A 25,244-nucleotide genomic window follows, 5' to 3' on the forward strand; every position below is an offset into this window, starting at 1 on the left:
CCAGCAAGGATCCGGAATCTACTCCAAGTTCTTTTTGGTGCCAAAAAAGACAGGGGACTGGAGACCCATTTTGGATCTCAGCAGGCTAAACAAGTCTGTTCAAAGAACAAAGTTCCAGATGGTCATGCTCCAGTCCATTCTACCCATTTTGGGTCAGGACAATTGGATGTGCTCCATAGATCTTCAGGATGCGTACTACCATATCAAAATAAATAGGTGCTCCAGAAGGTTTCTCCGCTTCCGGCTGGGAGCCAGTCACTATCAGTTCAGGGCCCTGCCCTTTGGTCTCACCACAGCCCCCAAGGTGTTCACCAAATGCATGGCAGTGGTTATGGCTCACCTGAGACGGCGAGGATTCCAGGTGTTTCCATATCTCGACGACTGGCTCCTCACTGCTCCCACCAGACATCAACTACTACGAGCCAGGGATTATACCATCCAAACTTGCACCGAGCTAGGTATATCAATAAATTTTGAAAAGTCTGCATTGTCGCCTTCTCAGTCTATTATCTTTATAGGCGCAATCTTAAATTCAAAAGATCTGTCTGCAAGGCTTCCTCTCGACAGAGTTTCAGAAATCCACCGACATGTGCAAGTCTTACTACAGCACAAAAGGATTCAAGCCAGAGTTGTACTAAAGACCTTGGGCCGCATGGCAGCAGCAATCATACTAGTTCCCCTGGCTTGCTTTCACATGCGGCTTCTTCAGTGGATGCTTTTTACTCAATGGTCCTTTCAACAGCTTCTAATGTCTCACAAGATAATAATCACTCAATCATGCAAAGACCACCTAACTTGGTGGATGGTCTCCCCTCTGATACTCCAGGGCAGACCGTGTGTTCTTCCTCCTCCTGTTGCCACAGTGACCATGGATGCCTCCCTGATCGGGTGGGGGGGGGGGCATTTTCAGGGCAGGACTGTCCAAGGCACATGGCAACCTCTAGAGTACCATCTGCACATGAATGTCTTGGAGATGAGAGCTGTGCTTTTTGGCATTGCAAGCTCTTCAAGACTCTCTACCCACCGGGACTATTGCAACTCAGACAGACAATATGTCTGTAGTGTGGTACATCAACAAGCAGGGCGGAACCAAGTCCTATCCCTTATGTCGAGAAGCACTCAGACTCTGGCAGTGGGCGATCTCCTCCCAACGGTTTCTGATAGCAATGCACATCCCCGGGAGGTCCAACATCATAGCAGACAGGCTAAGCAGAGCTATTCTCATGCCTCACGAGTGGTCTCTCAATCCATTAGTAGCGGACAAAATCTTCTGCAGATGGGGTCAACCTTGCTGCGACCTTTTTGCAACCCCTCTCAACAGCAAGTGCGACGACTTCTTCACTCTCTTCCCCCTTCCCGGCCACTCCCCCAGAGACGCTCTAGTCCACGATTGGCCCCGGGGTCTTCTGTACGCTTTTCCACCTTTTCCCCTAATTCCCAAGCTAATTTCCACCTTTTCCCCTAATTCCCAAGCTAATTCAGAAGGCAACCGCTTTGGGATCCAGGATGATCCTCATTGCCCCTTACTGGCGTCGACAAGTTTGGTTCCTGTTCCTGCATCGCCACCTATTGGAGCAGCCATGGAATCTGGACCCAGTGCCAGACCTCTTGGTCCATCAGTCAGGCGGGCTGCACCAGTCCCTTCAGTCTCTCAACCTTACAGCTTGGTTGCTCCACTTCCAACCTTAGCCAGGCTTCCGCTAATTTCTCAGCCGGTGTGTGAAATCATCCTTTCTTCACACAAATCTGCCACTAGGAAGACTTATGCTAGTAAGTGGAAACGTTTCTCCTTTTGGGCAGAGGCTAGGAATATTGACCCTTTTACAGCCCCTGTCCATCATGTTTTAAATTTTTTAGCAGAGCTCTTTTAAGCTGGTTCCTCCTCTTCCACCATTAGGGTCCATGCTAGCGTATCAGAAACCAGCATCATGTCCCACAAACTTTGCAAGGCCTTTCTCAAAGGAACTTTGTTACTTAGGCCCCCGGTCAGGGATCCCCCGCCTCCGTGGGACTTGAATTTGATATTGGCTTCCTTGATTCTCCCCCCCTTTGAACCAGCGGCTTCCTGTTCCTTAAAATTGCTCTCCTGGAAGACTCTGTTTTTGGTAGCCATCACATCAGCTAGGAGAGTTTCGGAACTTCAAGCCCTCTGTATTCTTCCTCCTTATCTTGTGTTTCATAAGGACAGAGTTTCACTTAGGCCTAATCCTTCATTTTTACCCACGATACCCTCTGAAACAAATCTGAATCAGTCTATTGATTTGCCCATATTTTTTCCTAACTATTCGAACAAAGCTGAACAAAATGTTCACAGGCAATTACGTTTCTACTTGGATAGGACAAAGCAAATAAGAAAATCAGACCAATTTTTCCTATCCTATGCTGAGGGCAAACAAGGACGGCCAGTTTCCAAAGTAACCTTATCCAGGTGGTTGTCCTCTATTACCTTGATTTATCAACTCAGACATAAACAATTCCCTGCTAAGCCTAAAGGTCATTCCACCAGAGCATTGGCTACGTCGGTAGCCTTTCAAGCAAGACTACCAATGGAATCTATTTGTGCTGCAGCCTCTTAGGCCACTCCTCATACATTCATTTCGCATTATAAGTTGGATGTGGCCTCTAGGAATAGAGCTGAGTTTGGTTCCACTGTGCTCAAGAGTCTGTTCCGATGAGACACCCAGGACTAAGGTGCTAGGGACGCTGTCCCATCCAGCAAGAATGAAGGCGAGATAGACAACTTAACATTAAGAAGTTATGTACCTACCATAACGTTCCATGTTAGTTGTCTTCTTCTCGCCATCTTTCTTGCGTCCCACCCTCCATCCCCCTAGCCTGGACAGACCGAGAAGAGTCCCCTTTTGGGGCCTTCTTTCTGTGGACAACTCTGATGTACATTGTGTCCTCCTCTGTCTTTGTACTATAGTTTTCCTTGTGGTTGGACAGGTGTCCTTGAATCTTTCCTTGTTGTTAGCTCTGCCAAACGAGATCTGGGGATCTGATGCCTAGCATTGTGGGATATAGGGAGGGCCTCAAACTAGTAAATAGCTCTCGAGCTTTAGTAGATTGCTGAGTCGGAGCCGAGGAACGGCTCCGAACCCATCCAGCAAGAAAGGCGGTGAGAAGAAGATAACTAACATGGAACGTTATGGTAGGTACATAACTTCTTATTTTCAGTCATGACTGTAAATGACAAAAATACAGAAGTATCCATAAAAACACCATTGAATTATGATTATAAAACATTGTGTATGAAGAAAAGTGTATGCATGTAAAAAAATAATCATTCTTACAGCAATGACAAACTAATATTTCAAAACGATAACCCCTCCAAACACTAACCAGGGATGACCCTGCTTAGCTTTTGAAACCAAACTAGATCAAACACTTTGGTTTTATTTTACAACTTTGCTGCCTGCAACCTCAAAACACTGGCAACAGTGACTGCATCATTAATGCCAGGAGGTTGGGTTGCATCCAGTAATAGCTGCCACCATTAGTCCCTTATATTCTAATGTGTTTTCCCAACCCCCTCCCCTAGGATAAATATCAACTTTATCTGTAATAAAAAAAAACAGAAAAATATTTTAAAGTTGTCAAACTGACTGGAATGTTTGCTAATAACTGTCTGACGCACATATATTCTTTGGCATAACTGCCTCTGTTTTACTCACATAAATGGCATTGTGAGAAAGAGAACTTGCTAAGTAAACTATGGGTTTACTCTTACAATTACATGTTTTAGGATGTATCTACAATAATTTACAGACACCACATTTTGACATTTTTCCCCCTGTTGGAAGCCATTAAAGTATATTCTTTCTTCTTCTTTTCAAAGCTCTCTTTAAAGTTCTTGCCTGTCTTATAGACAAATCTAGGACTTGTTCCTAAGATCTTAGTATTGGAATCTCTTATCACTGCATACTTCCAATTTTTAATAATGATTTCCATTACTGTAGTTTGCCCCACTATGCATACTTGCAACAACTCTTGTGTTAGAAAAATTGTTTTGATTTAGTGTCCTTGCACTAGCTTTAGTGTTTCTTAATAAAGGGGTGAATTCTTTATTTCTACGTTCCAATGTTCCATAGATAAATGTTAGTTTGTGTGGATAACATAATCCCATGCAGTAAACATTTGTTTAATTTTAGCAAACTCTTCCAAGAACACTTGCTAATCACTCACTAGCCTTGATAACCTAATCATTTGTCCTTTTATTAGGTTCTTTTTCTGCATTGTAGGTTCGTAGGTAGGTACTAGGCTATCGGCCCGAGGGTCTACGTAAGCCTAGCCAACAAGGTTTCCTGGCTTATGCCACCCAAGAAAGTTATTTTTATATGCCACTGTCGAGCAGAGACACAGAAGTGATCCCCCGGGGTGCATTTCCTATTTCCCATTCACTCATCAAGATTTTTCTTGAAGAGTGCTAATGAAGAACCTTGCTTGACCTAGATGGGTAGCCTGTTCCAGAGTATGGGAAGTCTCTGGGACAGGAATCTATCCCTCCAGCATGTCCTGTTTATTGTGGTGACAAGGTTTAGGTCCCTAGAGCGTGTAGCTCAGAGGGATTGAGATTTCTTTAGGTGTAGCATGTCCAACAGCTCTGGGTTTGACATAGCTTTATATGTTAGGCAGAGATCACCTTGGAGTAGGTGATATGCTTACGGAGTAAAGCTGGAGTTTTTTGAGATGGTCAGTGTAGGGCATTTGTTTGAGGCCAGTAATACACTTTGTGAAGTACTTCTGTGGCTTTTCCAGCTGCTGCAGATGTCTTGTGAGGTACATTCCAAAAGGGGCGTTGTACTCTATAATGGGTCTAATGAGTGTTGAGTAGAGGGGAAAAATTACCTCTTTTTTTTCCTGGATGAGAACCCTTTTATGATTAGGTGTGCCATGTAGAAGGACTTCCTGACTACTATGGCAATGTGACTATCAAAGGAGAGACTACTGTCCACCTGGGTCCCAAGGTCTCTTTATCACACATTCAGAGTTAAGTAGATTGCTGCCTGTGTGGTAGTTCATGGGTTCAGAGTTTTTACCAAAGGGGATGACACTGCACTTTTTGGCATTGAGCTTGAGGCCATGGCTCTGACATCAGGCATCTGTCTCAGCGAGGCCCTTCTGTAGGATGTCCACTTCATTTGGGGACTTGACTATGGCTCCTAGTTTGCAGTCATCTGGGAACTTCGTTAGCCAGAGGCCTTCTGTGTTAGCCTGTACTTCAGAGAAGTAGATGCCAAACAGGAGAGGTCCCAGGACTGAACCCTGTGGTGCTCCACTTGTCACTGGTTTGAGGTCAGATTTGGAGTCTGCAACTTTTACAGTGTGGGTTCTGTTAGTGAGCCAGTTGGCAACCCATCTTGTGACATAGGGATTTATAACTAGTTTAGTGAGTTTAGCTATAATTCCAGAATGGGGGATGGTGTCAAAAGCCTTGGCGAGGTCAAGATAGGCTGTGTGAACCACCTTACCCTCATCTACGGCTTTGGTGACTGCTTCAAAGACGTCGATTAGGTTCAGGAAGCATGATCTGCCTTTCACAAACCCGAACTGGGTGGAATCCAGAGTTTAGAGGTTACCAATGTCTTTGTTTATGAGTTCCATGATGATACGTTCCATGGCCTTGCAGACCAGGCTCATCAGGCTAATAGGGCAATAGTTCCCGGGATCAGTGGTAGCTCCCCCTTTGTAGAGTGGGATAACTGCTGCTATGCGCCATTCAGTGAGCACAAAGCCTGATGCGAGACTATTATTGAACATGGTGCTTAGGTGGGGAGCCAGTTCGTTCTGAGGTTCATGTAAAACGCAGCCTGGGATGTTGTCCGGTCCCATGGATGCTGTGTTTTTGGCTTTAGAGAGTGCAGCTTTTACCTGCATAGTTGTGATTACAGGGACTCTGCATTCTTCCTGTATAGATATGGGCCCTTTAGGGGGTGAGGGGGGGTAAAGTTAGCATTGAACCTATCTGCCAGGATGTTGGCAATATGAGTTGGTTTAGTAATTTTCGTGCCGTTGTGCTGTAACTCAGAGCAGATCTGGGTGTTGCCATTGAGATTCTTGACATAGCTATAGAATGCTTTGTGGTTGTCCTTAGAATTAGTGGCAATTTTGTTTTCATAGTTAGCTTTGGAGGATCTTATAAGGGATCTCAGCTTCTTACTGAGGCTGACCAGGGAGCTCCTCCACTCATGGGATTTTACTCTCTTTTGCAACAGTTTCTTCCTTCTGTTGAACAGTTTGTTTATGGCAGTGGACCACCAGATTTGCTTCCTTTTTTGGAGGATAACGTCATGGTTCTGTTTGGGGTAGCACAATCCATGCACTCGTGTAAGTGCTTATAGAGTGCATTTGCGTAGGATTCAGCAGTTGTAACTGTATTGTCCATCTGCATGGGTGTCATGAATCATGAAGTTCATCACTTCTGTCTTAAGAAGCATGAAGTTGACTTTGGAGAAATATTTTACCGTGGTTTCCTTAATGGGGAATGTGGGCGGGATGTGGATCTCAAGGGTGATTAGCTTATGGTCAGATTGGGCCAAAGAGGAGTTGACTTCAGCTGTGGACCACCGGTCACTCATGTTGGTAATGACTAGGTCTAGGATATTTTTGCCCCTGGTGGGGGTGTGGATAAGTTGATCCAGGGCATTGGAGTTTATGAATTCCAGAAAGCGTTGAGCTAAGGAGTTGGTACACGAGTAGTTTTCCCAGTTAATGAGGGGGTAGTTGAAGTCGCCCATTATTAGGGTGTTTGGTTGATCCCTAATATTTTCCAGTACATCAAGAAAAGAGGAGTGGGAATCCTGGGGCATGGTGGGGGATCTGTAGCAAGCTATGATTTGGATTGCAGTTTTGCACAGAGTTAGTTGCACTTGGATAACCTCGGATGCATTATGCTGAGCAACTAGCCTGGAGGTGTGGATATCCTTAATGAATATGGGCACACCTCCGCCTTTGGTGTTTCGGTCCAGGTTACATGGCCGAAAGGTGTGGTATGAGTTATAGCCTGGTAGTGCAGAGGTGCTCTCTGGAGCCTTGAACCAGGTCTCAGTCACTGCACAGATATCGATGTTCTCCATTTTGAGTTCCTCGAGTGAGTGCATTTTGAGATTGCTACTTCTAGCATTGAGTAGCATTACCCTCAGTTTTTGCTTGCCTGTTCCTGTTACGCTGGTGAATTTGTCATTTGAACCTTGCCTAAAAAAGGCACTATAGGGGTGGCAAGAGCGTTAGCCACTATCTGGAATCCCAGGGGCAACAGGGGCAACAGGTGCAGGCCATCTCTGCAAAGCATCGTGGTCTGTCGACCATGTCATCCCAAGCAGACAGATACTGGATCCCCTTAGAATAACACCAGAAGCTTAGCCAATTGTTGGTCAATCATTTTGTCCTTGTACTGTCTTAACGTTCTGGGCGATTGCAGAATGCTACTCAGGGCTAGTTTCATACCTGCCTGGACTACAAGATCGGAGAGCTCTTCCATGTCTCTTTTCATGTAGTCCAGTGAGGTACGTCTCAGGTCATTCACACCAACATGTACAATGATAGTCATATTTGTACTTGTGGAGTGACCTGAGTGCGTGGGTTATGTGGCGGATCCTGGCACCCGACAGGCAGCTGTGACAGTAACCTTCTCCTTCTTTAGCCTGGTGAGTGGGACATCAGTGTGCCTGACTATAGAGTCGCCTGTGACTAGTGTGTTGGGTACATTGTTTTGCCTTATTAGCTGTGGTTGAGTGGCACACTGAGTCTATGGGCTGTGTGTCATTTGGGTTGTGGTTGGGGGATGGAGGTCGCTTGCGTTTCTGCTTTGGAGGGCTCTGTTGCTTAAACAGATTATTATTGAGAGCCTCCGCGAATGTTTTTGTGTTACTGTGTGTGGATTTTGGTGGTGTAGATTTAGTGAGACTGTGATGTGTGGTGTGGTGCAAATGTTTACCTTCTTCTCTTGACTGTCTTGGTTGGAGAGAGCTTTACCTCCAGTTTGGCTAGATAAGTGCATCTCTCACAGGTTGTAGTGTTGGGTGGTAGGAGGAGAGGGTTCTCTGTGTACATGGGGCAATTTCTACATTGCCTCAAGATGCCCAGATTCATCAGATAGACAGGAGAGAACACTGGGAGCTGACCCGTGGACATGCCTGAATAAAAAACTATTTTCCTCTCGATAAGTGAGGAAAGTGAGTACAAGAATAGTTGCTAGAAAAATATAGGAAGGCATTGGAATAAGTTGATTTTCTATACATCAAGGAAAATAATCTCCTGTTTTCCTTGTCTTTAAACAATATTACATCCAAATAATTAATTTTAGACTTGGATGTGTTTTGTAAAAATTTTAAAAAAGACTGTAGATTCCAAATATACAAAAAATTCTGCTACAACTATTTTGTCTCCTGACCTCATTAAAAAGGTGTTATCCAGAAGTCTTAAATATTATTTAAAGTGGTGGTTGTAAGGTGTCTGAAATAGACAAGTCCTGTCCCATTGCCATAGCACCACATTAGCATTTACTGGGGCAGATGTGCAGCCCCCATAACCAGACCTTGTTTTTGATGAAAGAACTCCCTCTCAAAATAAAAAATAGTTGTAATCCAGGACATCTTGCATGAGTTGTTCAGCAAGTCTAATATCAATGTGTGTGTTAAGTTCTTGCCTTTCCAGAGCTTTTCTCCCCTGTCCTCCGCTGAAAATGGACCTGGTCTAGTCGGAATTTCCCGGTTAACAAATGTAAAATAAAATAAATTGTCCCTATTAATAGCTTCAGAAAATAATTACATATCTATGTATTTTTGTATCGCTGTGAATAGATTCTGTACATCTCTTGTCACCAAGAAAATCTAATGGTCATGTTCTGCTTTCTTAATACGTTGTAGAAAATGCTAAGAGTCCCTTAATGCATATTTAGTGTGACTGAAAAATTATTTTAATTTATTATCTATAAACTTGGCGAGGGGTTTAGTTTTTGATCCTGAGGCACACTAAGTCTTAATGGAGTGTTATCCATGCTGTTATGTTTTAGTATCCCAAAGATGGCTGGAATTATTGGTGATTTTACTTTCAAGACATTGTACAAATTGAATGTCTGTTATTGTTGTATGATCAAATCATCCAACATTCAGTCAGTAGTCTTGTAGGATATGTTAATTTCATTACTGGATGATTTTTGATATAAAAAAAAATGGTATCTGACGACATATAGTCCATTCTGCTGATGTAATCAATGTGATCCATTAGGACCACACCTCTCCTTTATTTGGCTTCATGATTTTTACTGATTTGGTGACAAAAAAAGTTGATTTTCTTCTTTTGTCAAGCTATGGAGCCTCTTTTTTGGTGGTTTTGTGAATGTCGCTCATAAATCTGCTTCACAGTTCTCAAAAAGTGCTAATATAGGATGTAAAGATGGATTAATCATACTTTTCCTTGCTAGCCCTGTACTACGAGGTGTGGTACATCCAATGTAAGCGAGGCTAAGATTTTAGTAATTTAAGTTCCAAAAACAAGTCTATAGTAAATCTGGGGTGGGAACAAAACTAAAGGCATTTTTTAAATAGCCTAAAATACAGCGGAGTTATAGTCGGTGCACTTTAAAGATGTAAAAGTCTTCATAATGAAGAATGGATAAAAAGTCATTCTGTTCTAAAATTTCTATATCATGATTCCTCTTCCATAACCTCTCTCACTCCTGTTGTTGCTTCTCTGTCCATGATGTTATATGGTAGATTCATGGTGGCTCATATATAATCCGTTCCCCTCTTGATGTTTCTCTGCCATTCTTTCTGATCGTCTTAATGGAGGAAGCTCTAAAAAATTATCAGAATTAGTCACCCCCCCCACACACCTTGTTCAACATTCATTTTGAGCTTTCCACACTGCTTTTTATAACAAGAGGAACTGCATATGCATTGCCCTTGTCATTTCTAACCCAGTGATTGTTCCAATTATGTGTAGTGTGGAGAATTCTATAGTAATGGAAATAATCAGAAAAAATTTTGAAGTATGCAGTGATAAGAGATGCCAACACTAGGATCATAGGTACAAGGCCCTAGAATTGTCTACAAGAGAGGCAAGAATTTGAAAGTTATCTATGAAAAGAAGAATGAGTAGACTTTAATGGCTTCAAATAGGAAGAAAAAAATGTCAAAGTGTGGGGTATGTAAATAGTGTAACTTTATTTCCAGTTTGATTACCAGGGAAGTCCTCTGGACCTAGAGAACCCGTTTTCAGTGGAGGCCCGGGGAGAAAAGCTTCAAGAAATAGATAACAGTAAAGATAGCAGTCCAATAAAAAATAAAAGTACAATTACAAATACATATCAAACAGTACAAAGCGTGAGCAATATTGCCCATAGTGGAAAAATATTGTGCAGATACATTTTAAGAATTTCACACAGTTAAAGTCAAAAGCTATTTACAATATTTACAGAGTGTGAGAGATCGTATGGGAATTGGCTATAGAAGGTTATAGCCAGCTATAAGGTGTCTTACACCAGAATCTCTGAGGCACTAGCCGCTCTAGTCCTCAATATTCATTCACTAACCGAGTTCCACAGCTACTTATCCAATAGGAAACAAGCTGTGAAATGTCAGCTAGACTATTCTGATTTCCTCACAGTCACAGTTGGTGCCTCTCAGAGATCAGTTGTGGGACCCTTTCTTTTTAATACTTTTATCAGTAATCTGCACTCCGCCACTTAAGCTACTCTGGCACAATATGCAGATGATGCCACACTCATCTGCTCTACCAGACTGCTAGTCTCCCTACAAGAAAACAACCAAAAGGCCTTTTTAGTAGTAGAGTCCTGGCTAAAAAAAAAAAAAACACAACTGATGCTTTCACTCCTAAAAACTACTCAAACCAAAAACAATCTTTGCATATCTCATCAACCAGCAAAACAAAAAGAATATGTCACACAGACAAAACTCCTTGCAGTAATGCTCGATGATACTCTTAGATATGACCAGCACCTACTCCTAGCCATCAAAAAAAAAAGGAAACTAGGATCCTTCTACAAAGCTAAGAAATTCTTCACTAATACCCCCAGAAAAAACATAGCATAAACATATTTACTTCCATCCCTACTCTGTGCCTAAGCCATCTTTACAAATCTTAACTTCACCATTAAAAAGAAGCTAGAGACAGTCTATAACAAAATTTCAAAACTTGCTTCACATAATCCTTAATAAAATAGGGATATGGCCAAGATGGAGGGAACCACTAGCAGCACCCTGTTTTTGTTGTGCTTAGTATTTTTAATTTCTGACTGGATTTATATCAAAAGCTTTTCTGAAATACTTCAAAGTTGCTGGATGTACTAAATTATATAATCTGAAGTTTAATTCAAAAATTTATCAACGTTGATCATTTCCTGTCAAAAAAAATGTATAAAAGCTATACAAGTCTCTTCAGAATGAGTCATTCTAAAATCTCTTAAGTCATGTTAGTGAAAATGGAACTTCAGTCTATCCTTAATAATATGCAGGATTTACTTCTAAAAATGGAAAAACTTGACAACAAAATTGATATAGTAAAAGATGAATGCAGTAGACAGATTGAGCTAATAAATTAATTTATTATTAAAAAAAAAAATGAATCTCAAGTATGGAAGAATTAATTACTGACTTGGATGGCGGACCAACTGAAAATGAGAACCATATCGAATTCATCCTTGCAAAGAATAACACATTTCTTGATAAAATAGATTTGGAAAACAAGTCAAGAAGGAATAACATCAGAATATTTGGTATTCCAGAGAAGCAAAAAAGTGAAACTATGGTTGATTTTTAAACACATAGTTACCAAAAACTTTGAATCTCTCTGAAATATTTTCCTTCGGAATTGAAAGAGGTCATAGATTTCTTTCCTGTGGGCACTTTAAGAAAAAAAATTGCATTTTCCAGATCTGTAGTAGTAAAGTTCATTTCCAGTCTGTGTAAAAGATTTAGTTTTAAAAACAGCTTGAGAAAACTATACTATAAAAATGGGAGAAAACTATATTAGATTTAACAATGATTTTTCTTCAACTGTTATGAGTAAAAGGAAACTTTATATTCCCTTATTGAAATCACTGCTAATATCAAAGCTCGTCTTGTTTTCCCTGCTAAAATCAAAATCCATCTACATGAAAGTCAGTAAATGTTTGAGTCCCTAGAAGATGCTATTGCATACATTAAAAAGAACTACGAACACAGCAAGGAGTGCAGTCCCACATTAAAAAGAACAACACTCTTGGTGGCTCTGAAATGATGGCTTGGACCCCAGCTTCCTTGAAGAGACATGCTGCAAGAAATGGCTGGACTACTTTGGATAAAAACATGAAAATAAAGGACAAGTAACTTCTTTAATAAGAAGATAAGGACCTATATAAAGATAAAAACTGAAGAAAATATAAATTAGAGGATATTCCTGAATAATCTGTAATACAGGAATATTTGCTAGTTAAAAATATATTGTCTTCAACAACCATATTCAGTTATATAAATATTTTTCATGTTTTTGGACTTTCAATTTAAATGGTTGTAATGTAAAAATCTTCATTGCTATTTTATTTTTTATCTATTCTGTATTCTTATTTACATATAGACATTATAGTCCTTGTTGCTCTGCTAATGGATTAGTGGTGGCAACAGTGTTGTTCAAAATTATTATTAAACTATTTCTCTCATTTTTATGGTAATTATCTAATATTTAGTTTTTTTAATAGTAAAAATCTCCAAAAAACTTCGAAGGACCACCAAAAATATAGTTCGTATAAAATTTATTTTAACAGACAATGGAAACAGGATAAGCGCTTTCACGTACGCTACTGGTACGCTTCATCAGATCTAATTCTTTTTCATCTCAGGCTTTCTTAATTTTTGCTGTTCGTTTCTACCTAGAAGGATCTTTGGGTGACTTCTTATTCTACTTTCATTGCATTTTTTTAATAGTAGTTTTAATACTGCCTTTTGATTTTACAAATGATCTTTGGTAGTGCTTTTTATAATGATGCATGAGGTGTAAATCACAAGCTTTATTTTAGTGTGACTGCTGTCCTATAATGTTAGTGGGAAAGTTTTGGTTGCTTGCTTGCTTTTCATTTTGTTCTGTGACCATTGTGTTCATTGCGGAGCTTTCTTGTGTGAGCTATGTAATGAGAAAATTTAGTGTATAGTTCTACTGAAGGTTTTTGTGAATAGTGCACTGCTTCTTTGTTCTGCTTTGGTTGTTTCACTGTGGGTTGCATATTTGTCTTGTTTGATACTTTTTTCCTTTTTTGTTTTGGAGTCTTCATCTGAAGTGGGGAACCTGTGGCTTCTTTCAAGTTTTTGAGTTAAACTTCCCTTATGGTACCGGTAACATATGAGCTTGTGACACTCACTCCTTTTTAAAAGGGCTAAGAGGGGGAGAAGGACTAGAAGAAAGAGAGAGAGAGAGTTTATATACTTATACAAATACCTGACTGTTTTTTTTTTTTAATTTTTGCTTGTGTCCTTTTTTTGATGCTGAGAGAGAAAATTCGGGAATACTCCATCACAATTGAGGCCAAAGGCTGCAAACATGCATTGCTTTCTGCTTTAGTATGCACATATTTGCAAGAAGTGACAGTGACTGCTTATATATGTGATTTATGAGATTGACTTGCATTAAGAATTAATGTAAGATGTATCTACAGTTGAGATTTGTAATATTTATTCTTGATTTTTATGAGACATAACTAATCTTTCAATTAAGTTTTAGGTGATAAATTTGTTAGTAATAAACAAGACTTGTATGCATGTATATGTATGTGGATGTGTGTACAGTACACATTAATTTGTGATGGACAATTGTAATTACTTTGCTGTATGTCTGATTTGCTTGATTTTTTTGTGGAAATGTATTTTAATATTCACTTCAACTTAGTGTCTATGATATGATATTTGCAAAATTCAGTCAAAGTAATTGACTTTTCGCTAATTTAATAGTCATTCTTAATGTATTGATTATATATAATTGGTGCAAGTATTTGTATGTGTATATATATCTATATATCTATATATATATATATATATATATATATATAGGTTTACTATCAAAAGGTCGATTGCCACTCCATCGAACGTCGGATGGTCGACACCGGAAGGCCGAAACGTTTTATCGAAAACAATCTAGGAATGGGTTTCACCATGGGTCGAGGTAGGGGAGAAGTTCGTAGGTACGACTAATACGTACTCCTACCTCAACCCATGGTAATACCGTTCCTAGATGGATATTTCGACTTCGACATTCGATATATCCGACCTTCCGATGTCGACCATCCGACGTTCGACGGAGTGGCAATCGACCTTTTGATAGTAAACCATATATATATATATATATATATATATATGTGTGTGTGTGTGTGTGTGTGTGTGTGTGTGTGTGTGTGTGTGTGTGTATATAATAGTATATGAATGTATGTACTCTAATCTAAATTGTTTCACTCTTTGTTCTGTTTTGGCCCACATTACTTGATTTATAACAGTATGTTTGATCAATTATATACAGCAAATCTATATTGTTTTAAGTGTAGGAAAGAAAAAGAAAATACATTTGGTTGAATGTTATTGTTGGAAAATGTAATTAATAATTAAATATGATGGATAAATGATATTAAAGAAATCAAGACATAGTGAGAATTAAGGAAAAATTAAACAAGACTCATTCATTCAGTTAGTTATAACTTTATATATTCATGCTTTTAACAAGTAGTAGCAGATATGATTGTATTGGCTTATCAAGCTTATCAAGCTTGTTAAGCTGGGTAGTTTGTATGATATTTCCATCAAACTAGGAATATTATTCCAGGATAGGTTTTACTGGTTTATTTTTATTATTTAGTACAAGGTTTGTTTCAATATGTCTGTAATGAGTAAATAGTTTATTTATAAAAGAAATTAAAGTTTGTTCTGTTATACAGTTTATATACTTGTACAGTAAGAAATATATAGATGTAATCTCTACAATGTTTATCAATTAATATAAATGGTTTGAACAGTAAGGTAAAAAGGGGTGGTATTATTAAATTTCTAAAATTACACAATGCTCGTGTATTTTTTCACAGGAAATGCATCTTATTGAAGAAGATGTTCAAAACTAAACATAAAATTCTAAGCTATTCGAGTTGTAAAAAGAAAAAAAAGGGGGTTGCTGTTTTATGGGAAAAAAGCATTGGAATTCTAACATTATTGACTGTTTTACAGATAGAAATGGTATGCTATGTATTCTTATAATTGAATTTAATAATCTTTACACCCTGGTGAACTCTTATTGGATTCCAGGAATTGGAGCTAAAATGGCAAACAAACATTTAGAAATTATAGAAAGACATAGAAAACATGATCTTATTCCTAGATGGTGACTTTAATTGCTTACTGTCTGAAAAGGATAAACTTCTAATTGTAAGTTCAGAAACACGTCTTATGCTAAAGTTCTAACCAGATTTGTTGATTCCATGCATTTTAAACATGTAAATGATTTAAGACAATCTAACGCTCTAACTTCACTCATTATTCTTATGGATTTGGTACTCTGTCTACTACAGATAATGTTTTTATTTCAAACAGTTTATTGTCTAGAATTGATCATATCATTATCACATCCTGTCCTTTGTCAGATCATAATGCAATTGCCTTTTCACTTTCTTTTAAATGTAGAATTTCAACTTCATACAATAGATTTCCAACATCATTAATAAAATTATAGGTTTTAAAGAATATTTTTTAAATGAGATAAAAACATAGATATAAGTGATAGTGGAGAAGTCACTAATGCCATATTATGTGATTCTTTAAAATCTTATTTACATGATAGAATGAAAAGCTGGTGTATTTTACAAATAGAAGGAATTGGATACTGCGTTGATATCTTTACAAAATAAAATTGACAGCTTAAAAATGGAAAAACAAAGTAAATAAAAAAGATAAGTATGAAAAAATAAAGTTACTCAATTCAAAATATATGGAAATCCTAAATCACAAAGCAACTGTTAGGTTGAAGAAATGTAAGCTTCAGTCCTACTTACTGAATTCTACTAATTTATACAAATTAGCTAATAGGACAAAGTAAATGAGTAAACTTAACCATATACAAGAAATTATTATACAAGAGGGTAACAGACAAAAGAAGTTTTCTGACATAAATGACATGCTTAGCTGCTTTAAAAATTATTTTAAGAGTATTAATTCTACTAAAAATGATGGGATAAATATTAATACTTTAAATTTTTAAAAGCAAACGTAACCAACAAATGAACATATTAAAAGACTGGATAAACCAATATCAGTTAGTGAAATAAAAGATCAAATTAAAAAATGAAGTATAACAAATCTCCAGGTAATGATAGCATTATTCTTGAGTTTTCTTAATTAATGCTTGATTATACTGTTAACATTTTATTAAAAGTATTTACTGAAGTCAAAAATAATTTAATCATACCTCCTTCATGAAAATACACTTTCATTTCTCCTATATTAAAACAAGATTAGAATCCCACTCAATGTGTCTTTTATCAACCAATATATCTTTTAAAGGTGGATTGTAAAATATTTATCTGTTATTTCAAACAGATTAAAATTAATTTGAATCACTATTATCAGTGAAGATCAGACTGTATTTATAATGGATAGGCAAACAATTGATAATACCCATAAATTCATATTGTTAATTAGCTATGCCAGTAAAACTAAGAAATAACTTTCTAGTTTCAGCTTAGATATAAGTAAAGATTTTGACACAGTAGATTGGCTATATTTGTCTGAATTCCTTAAAGAATATAATTTGTCCAGAAATGTTATAGACTTGATTATAAGTTTATATCATAACTCTTATGCTTCATTAAGTTGGGACCCTTTCTGTCCAATTCATTTAAACTTTGTAAGGGAATTAAACAAGGATGTCCTTTATCACCTTTGTTTGCTCTTGTTATGGAACCCTTAGCAAATTATATTAGATTAAATGCTAAAATAATTGGTTTTAATATATCAGACAAGTTTACATTTAAGTTTTTGCCATTTGCAGATGATATTTTATTAACTTTAGAAGATGTAGATATTTCATTACTTTATGTTCTTGCAGCTTTGAAAATGTTTGAAAAGATCTCCCGACTGAATATTAATCAAAGTAAGTCTGATGTGGTTTTAATTAATAAAAATATCAATAAAGACATAAAAATAAAATTAATTGGAATAATACACAGTTGAAATACTTGGGTATATTTTAACCATTTTTAAAGAAACAATGCAGATTAATTGTAGTGCATTATACTTTACAATGAAAGAGAGGCTTACACTGATTAAAATAATTCTTCCAAAAAATATTTACATTAATCAATCTTTTGCAATAAAGCCTTCTAAAAATATAATAAAAAAAAATTCTTTACTTCCGAGTTTTTTATGGCATCCAAACAAACCTAGAATTTCCCTAGATAATCATAAAAGAAGTTGGAATGGAGGAGGTATAGCATTTCCAGATATTGAATCTTATTCAGGATCGGCAGTTATTATAATTGTTTTATGGCTAATGTCATCATGCTCTGCTACATGGAAATTAATTCATAAAAGTATTGCCTTAGCAAACTATAAACATATTTTTCCCTCGTGTACTTCAGTGGATGTATTATGTAATGTACTTATCCATGTAATTTGTCTATAACTAGCTACCTCATGAAAAAGTGTGTTTCCTTAAATTCATAGGATACTGTATGTTATATAATATGTTGTAGATGTACTCATATAATCATGTTTTCATGGAAACTCAGTGTATTTTACAAAATGTCACGTTTTTTGTCTTTAAATGTACTTGCCTAATATGCGTGGCTTTTCTCTCCAGGCCTTTGCTGAAAATGGGGTAAACCCCAGTCAGAACTTCCTGGCAACAAAGAGAAGTAATTAAAAAGATAAATTGTCATTTACAATCAGAGTGACTGAATATATATGCATATTTTGTTTACATTTTTAAATATGCATGCATGTTTAAGATAGAGAGGTCAGCTGTCGTGATTATTTGAATTGCTTTAAATGGAGCACTTGGTGCTGTTTGTAACAGATTCTGATGAAGTCTGATTCAACTTGCACACAGTTGAAAGCGCTTAATCATACTAAAATTTATTTGTTCTTGGATTATCCTGGTGCATCTCATCTTGGCAAAGTGGTTGTACCATCTGATATTTAACAGACTGCAGTTAATGGCAGGAAAAAGCTGAAAACGAAGGACAAAAGGTACTGGGCACCTTGGATAGGGTGAGATGCAAAAGCAGCTTGAGACACTTTTATTTGTCAGGCAGTGTGTGCAGAGGCATTGAGTTCTAAAGGTAAAGGAAGATTGAATCTCCTTAGCAGATTTTTTGTTTGTTTATTCTTTCATATTATTGCATTATTTTTATTGCTTTTATTTCTCTTATTATATATTGTGTTACCCTCATTTATTATGTCACTTCTCTTATTGATGTTACTATTTCTTTGCGTTATGTCTTGTACCTTTAACTTTGTACAGTTTTTGGGTTCAAGCATTTAAATAACCTGGGTTCAAGCATTTAAATAACCATGGAAGTTGAAGTGGAACACAGAGATCAAGGGACCTGTCTGCTGATCTGAGAGGAGGTTTCCTGTTGTGTCTGTTCCCTTTCTCTTATATTTGGGGAGCTTCCTGTTATGTGTATGTGCCCTGGTACATGGCAGCAAACTAAACATTTCAAGGCATGAGGATGTGCGCAACAGTGTGGCATAGATTGTTCTTTTAAAGGTGGTTTTGATAATGTCTTGTGTTTTATTATAAATAAGTAAGCAGTAATACCCGAACCCAGCACAGTTTCTATTATAGGGAAATAACTAAGTGTTTGAGTGTCATGTGGCTCACACTGGAGTTGGAGGACCTCTTTACTCCTGGAATGACAGTATTATCTCCAAAATACCCACTCTGCTAATCAGCATTATTGCACTTAGAAACTGTTGTTTGGGGCGGAGATAAAAAGTTTAATTTACATGCTAGTTGTATATTTTTTGTTTTAAATAAAAGCAGTTTATTTTCTTTATTTCTAATGAAACATAATATTTTAAAATAAAATATCTCATGAAAATTAACAACTAAAACAGATTTGTGGTGTCTGTCATTTTTTCTGTTCTGCTCCTGTTGTAAGTTTGACTAAGGAGCTATTACATATCTCTGACTCTATTGACAAAGTGGGCCTGATGACTGGCCTTAGTTATGTCGCTGTCAGTGACACATTACACAGGCACACGCACACATATTATATATATATATATATATATCTTTTTTTTTTTCCCCAGAACCCATTTGCTGAGCTATTGTGCTTGTTTGAGCATGGGATAAATCACATACACATCTATCTCCTGTACTAGCATCTTGTAGATTGCCCTTTCAGTGTTGCATTTCACCTGTACTACTGCTTTTAATATTAGTCAGTGCTCTGTGTAATTGTAGCTAAAATTGCTTTTAGTTCAGTGTGCATGCATGCATGTATTTATTTATTTTTTATTTAGTGGTTTGACGAGTTTTGGACATTTTTCCATATTATATGTGCATTAGTGTATTTTCCTCCCTTACTGCGGTGGTGGTGCTGCGGTAGTGTTGTTGCCTCACAGTTAGACGTTGCCCGTTTGATTCTCAGTTAGAACGTCTTCTCTGCGGCGACATGCGTGAATGGGCGTTCCTTCGTTGAAGGTTGTGCGTTAGGCCCGGCAAGCCAGTACGTAAAAATCTACTGCCAATCATTGGCGGACGGGAGTTCCGCTGTGGCGACCCCTAACCGGGAAAAGCCGAAAGACACAAACACAAACAAAGTGTATTTTCCTCCCTTGTAGAGCTGTGGGATATTCCAGTATTTTTAGGCCTTTTTTTGTTTGTTTGCATTTATTAACTGGGTGAGTGAGCTGATCAGAAGTCCCTTTTCATTTACTACCTAACCGTATGTAATAGGCATTACATATAACAGTAATGGAAGGTTATACGATAATAATTCTAAACATCTTATTGTTATGGTATGCTGTTAGTTATTTTGGTTGAATATCATAAAACCTTCTAATGAGATAGGCTTTAAACATTAATAACAGCTTGATATTTTGTCTGGCCCAGCCAGTCATTTTCTGTAAACCATTTTCAAAAAAGGTTAATGCATCTTAGTTCTTTCAAAGGACAGAAAAAAATACATTCTTGTGAGATGTAGTAATTACCCCATTCTTTGTCTAAAAAGGTGAGTAAAATAATAGAACCAATAAGAAGCTGAAACGCAACAGATGTGCATATAAATTTGGAGATAAATGCAGAATTTTACATAGCAATATGCTTGATCAAAACATCTATGCAAGCACAGATTTCACAGCATGGTCTACCAGTTCATGTCAGTCGTACTACCAGTGAAGATATTTCATGAAACATGATCACCACTGTCTGCGTGTTTGTGAGGAAAGAAGGATCATAATTAAAGCGGTTGACTTCATTTATTGATTGAGTTTCAGTTTATTACACTGTTACACTACTGTTTAATTTGATATTCAGCAGTCTGAAACTCATTTTACATGTTTAGAGAATATTATTTGCAGGTTAGTGGTAGGCAATCTGCCAACCATATACATTAATTTCATACTTAACATGAAGCCTCTTTGATTGCAGTTCATTGTTCATGAAGCTCCTGGCCAAGACCTAGAGGTGGATCTGTACGATGAAGACCCTGATAAAGATGATTTCCTGGGCAGGTAATTTAGAATCAGTATTTTAAGACTTTTGTGGAATAAGGCCAGTATTCCATGTGTTTTCCTAATGGTGCCATACACCATCTGATGTAATTAGTGTAAAAAACTTCCTGAGTAAAGTGTAGCAAATGAATAAGCATAGGAAGCTGTATAAATGAAAGACAGGAATAACAAGACTGATACAGGAATGTTGGGAAGAGTCAGGATGTGATAGGAGTTTAAGGCAATAAAATCAAAAGAACAAGAGCTTTAAGGAGATTTGATTGTACTTCTGAAGTCTATGAACAATAGTATTTTGCTTAGCAGGCACTGTGCAACTGTTCTGAGCCAAAACCTGACAGTGACAATCAATCATGCAAGAAACTGAATTTCTAAAGAAATAAGATGGAGTGGAGAAGGAGGTAAAAGAATATGTGAGTAAATAAAAAAGGGAATGGAAAGGTGAAAAAATGATGTCAAATCTAGTTTCAAACCCACATACAGAAGATGTGAATTGGAAATCATGGAAGAAATTACACATGAATATTTTAATGTTTATTGCTTGCAATATGTATTGCAAATATACTTGTATACGTAATATGTTAGTAAAAATGGAGGTGAAAGCTTTGGAAGAGGGATGTGGTGAAGATGAGATGTTGGGGCGTGATGGTGGAAGGCATCCTGTAAGACAGAGGTACAGTGTTTTACTGTAAATAGTGCCATATAACTAAAACCTTCACCGAACACTAAATACATTGGTAGAAGAGGGCAGTACTGTATGGTGAAAGGAAAAGATTTGCCAACTTAACAGCAGTGTCATTGTAGACAGAAATATTGCATAGAAAAAGATCTAGCGATCAAGTGGAAAGTAGTAATTGTTACAGAATGCTGTGAACTGCAGAAAACACATCCAAACTGTAGTGACTGTCAACACATGAAAACAGCATCACATTGTATACATGGTACTGTAAAGAGCAAAATGTTCATATATTGGATTCAGTCATTTGGTGTATGGAAAAATATTGAATGGCTTTTTTGCTTGGTTTCATTATTTTAGGGGGGTCAAGAATTTGCCCTTTCAGCAAGGCATGTATTCCCGGAATTGGTAGATATAATTTAAGAGGTGTTGTTTCTGGTATATTTCTTATATGAGCACGTGCGCGTGTGTAACAAATAAATATATATGTATGTTTGAGTAGATAAAGGTCATATGCATGTGTATATGATAGCATCCCTATTGCAATAGTTCTGTCACACATAATTGCAAGTTGTAGAATTAAAAAACAGTAATTAAAGTAAAGAACAACAGTGAATGTCAATACTTGCTGTTCTTTGAAATTATTTTTTTGCAGGGGGTTAAGTGCTTTGCATCCCACATCCTTCTGTTAATGTATACTAACTCTGAGATTGCCATACCTCAGAGAAAAAATAAACCTCTGAGACACATTGATCCCAGAGTTAGTATGTGCAAGTTCTAATGTTTGCACATTCAGTGTCGCTGTTCCAGGACTCCCACTTACAAGTCTCAGAAGTTTCAAGCTGTTACCTGCTTGTACACATGGGAGTTATGCTAGACCTCTGTGGGGTTCAGATGACAATACAGATATTGTGGTGTTAAGGGGAATGTATAAAATAAGTATCGACACAGGCATGCAGAAAACTGTAATAGTAAGCTAACATAAGAGGAGGGTAGTAGATGACACCCCATTTTGTATTCTTTGGTGGTGTAGTGATGGAATGGAGGGCAACAAACCATGGGGGGGGGGGGGGGGCACAGAAGGAAAAGTTAGACAGTTTCTGTTAATCAAAAAAATAATCCAGCAGCACAATAGCAATCCAACGGACCACAACGTAGTTACCAGAAATCGAAAAGTTTAATAGTAAGCGCTTTCGGCTGTGACACCAGCCTTCATCACACAATGAATACAAAAACAAGAAATCATTTTATAGCTATGCTGTTACTCTAATAAGCCAATTAACCAATCAACTGTTTCTGTTAATCAACGTACTTCTGTGCATAGACCTCAGCAGCACAATTACACTTGACCTTCCAAACCACTGTTTACACCACAAGGAAGGGCCACCAGAGTGGTATGCATAAACCACTGTTGTTTACACCACAAGCAAGGGTTACCACAGTGGTGTACATAAACCCCAAAGGCTGACTGTGCATACTGACACAAATGAAAATGTCCTTGTCATATGTGTCCCAATAGTTAAACATACTGAAACACCACAGCAACAGTTTGTCAACTGAATTTGGTACCAGTATTTGTGATGTCACCAATTTCTTCACCCGAAAAAGTATACAGCCTGGTTACACATGTTGGACTGAATAAGCATCAGCAGTTCAATTTGGAAGATACATAGGAGATACGTGGCTGACCACCTGTATATTTCTGAGGCCTGTAAACAGCAAGTTTTGAGCAGTGTCTTGCCAAAAATTATGCCACAATATAAACATAAAATAATTGACTTCAGTAGTTTCTCATTAATGGTGTCATTCTGGGGTGTGTGTGTGTTAGTGTGTGTGTGTCAGTGTGTCAGCCAGCCAGCCAGCCTGGGGAGGTATGGTCCAGTCAAAGTAAACTTTGTCATTCAGATTATGCAACTTGTGCATCACTGAACAAATTTTCATTACTCCTTCTCAAAGACTATGCAGGCCATTCTTTTGCTAAGGATGGTCTGCACCTTTCTCATAAAGGTTTCGCATATTGGCCAAGATTTAGGTAAAATCAGTTTGACTTCCAGACCTGTACCCTAATCAGTTCCAGTCAGTATTAACATGTCTGTGCTCAACCCTGGAAGCATGAACCAAAAGGTTGCACACCTTATGACCCATGAAAAATTCACATTTGTAGAGGTACAGAAATCTGATCCCATTACAGTGGCAACGTCCCCTTCCTACCTTGGTTTAATGCCTACCACTTGTTTGTATCCTTCACTGAGAATAACTGTGTTCCCAGTGAATGTGTGTCTGTATTTTATTTATAGCCGCACCAGCTTACAAATGATTAGGCACAATAACAACCTAGAGCTCTTGCATATCCTGGTATCAATAAGCAAGTCCACCAACCATAAAATTGCTGCCTAGAGAACTTCCTCCATAATCTGTCTGCCTCCTGCTGCTCATGGTACCTGTAGTCTCTAGCCATCAAACCTTGCACACTCATTATGGAAAATGGTAATTACCCAGCTATAAATTGGTAAACATACACTATAAACAACAAATATGTACATTTCCTGGGCTTCATAAACAAAAACATTCTCAAAGAAATTATTACCTTCGCTACTAGAGGCTCAAATCCAGTTGATCTGTGTTTCACTAATAATAGCTGCCGTATGCTGCACAGTGTTTCTCCATGACTGGGTAGATCAGACCATTTTTTCTTAACATTCAACATAAGAACCCAGCTGCAGATGTCCTTTAATCTGTCCCTCTTCAGGGATTTCTCCAAGGCTAACCTCTTTAAGGGCTCTCTACCCCAAGAGATCCCCATAGCAAAAATGATTGCTTATGCTACTGATTTCTATTCCCACCAAAATTCCTACATTAGAGATCTCTTTCTCCATCTGCTACTGATATAATGACAAGTTCAAAACAAGGCCCCATGATGAAAACCTAGTATCAAACTCAAACTCTTTAACAAGAGGAAGAAACATTTGTCTGTAAACAGTAAACCTAGATCTATCCACATTAAAAGTTACCTCAGAAGTATAAATAAAGTGCCAAGGTGAAAGATCAGACCCACAAGACATATGAATTAAATGCTGCTGCATTATCCAAAGATAACCACAAAGAATTCCTTAACTGTGTCAGGAATCTTATAATCAGTACTTAGCATTGCACTAAGCTGATATCCAGCAATACCTGTGTCTATCCTGAAGGAAATTGCAGATATATTAGTGGAAAAACTTTCCTTGGACTTCTTTGCTCACACCATCCTATCGGCACTCTTCTTTAATTATCTTGTAATTATATTTGAACAAATACTAAATAGTCTCTCCAGAACTGAGAGGACTAGCTGTATGGGTCTAGATAACTCATTAGATTGTTTCCATGTTAGTATTAAACACTGCCTCACCAACCTCTCTTCTGAGTATATACCCAAGGCCTGGAGATCAGCTGTTGTAGTACCTCTCCTGGGGGATTGTCCTGGGAACTTAGAGACCAGGTAACTTACCATTTCCATTTTTACAGTAATGAAATGGATAATCATGGGACTGTTAAATAAGAATATTGATAGCTTACAAGCCCTTAACCCAAACCAAGCTGACTTTATGAAAGGTAGGTCCTGCCTACCTAATCTGATGGATTTCTTTGATTAGGTCACAGAGGCACTGAGTAATGGCAGGTCCATGTACACTGCCTACCTAGTTCTGGACAGTACCTTTGATATTATTCCACACTCTGGCATTATAGAAAAAACTGTCACAATTAAATATAAACTCCTACATAATTAGCTGGATAGCAAATTGGCTCACAGACAGAATCACATCTGTCAGGGTTAGTGGTACGCTTTCATCAGAAAGACTCATCACATGTGGCTTTACCCAGGGTTC

The 25,244-nt window shown here is 37.7% G+C and overlaps 1 protein-coding gene across 1 annotated transcript in view; it reads left to right on the top strand.

The window, feature by feature from the left end:
* Window positions 1-25,244, top strand: part of LOC122804000 (extended synaptotagmin-3-like) — a 1,677,117-nt gene that overhangs the window by 656,710 nt on the left and 995,163 nt on the right. The window contains exon 7 of the mRNA XM_044073681.1: window positions 20,623-20,705. Within this exon, the coding sequence (XP_043929616.1) occupies window positions 20,623-20,705 (83 nt within the window). The remainder of the gene's footprint in view (window positions 1-20,622; window positions 20,706-25,244) is intronic.

This window comes from Protopterus annectens, chromosome 6.part0 (assembly GCF_019279795.1).
Source record: "Protopterus annectens isolate FY-2018-M chromosome 6.part0, PAN1.0, whole genome shotgun sequence".
Taxonomy (NCBI): domain Eukaryota; kingdom Metazoa; phylum Chordata; order Ceratodontiformes; family Protopteridae; genus Protopterus; species Protopterus annectens.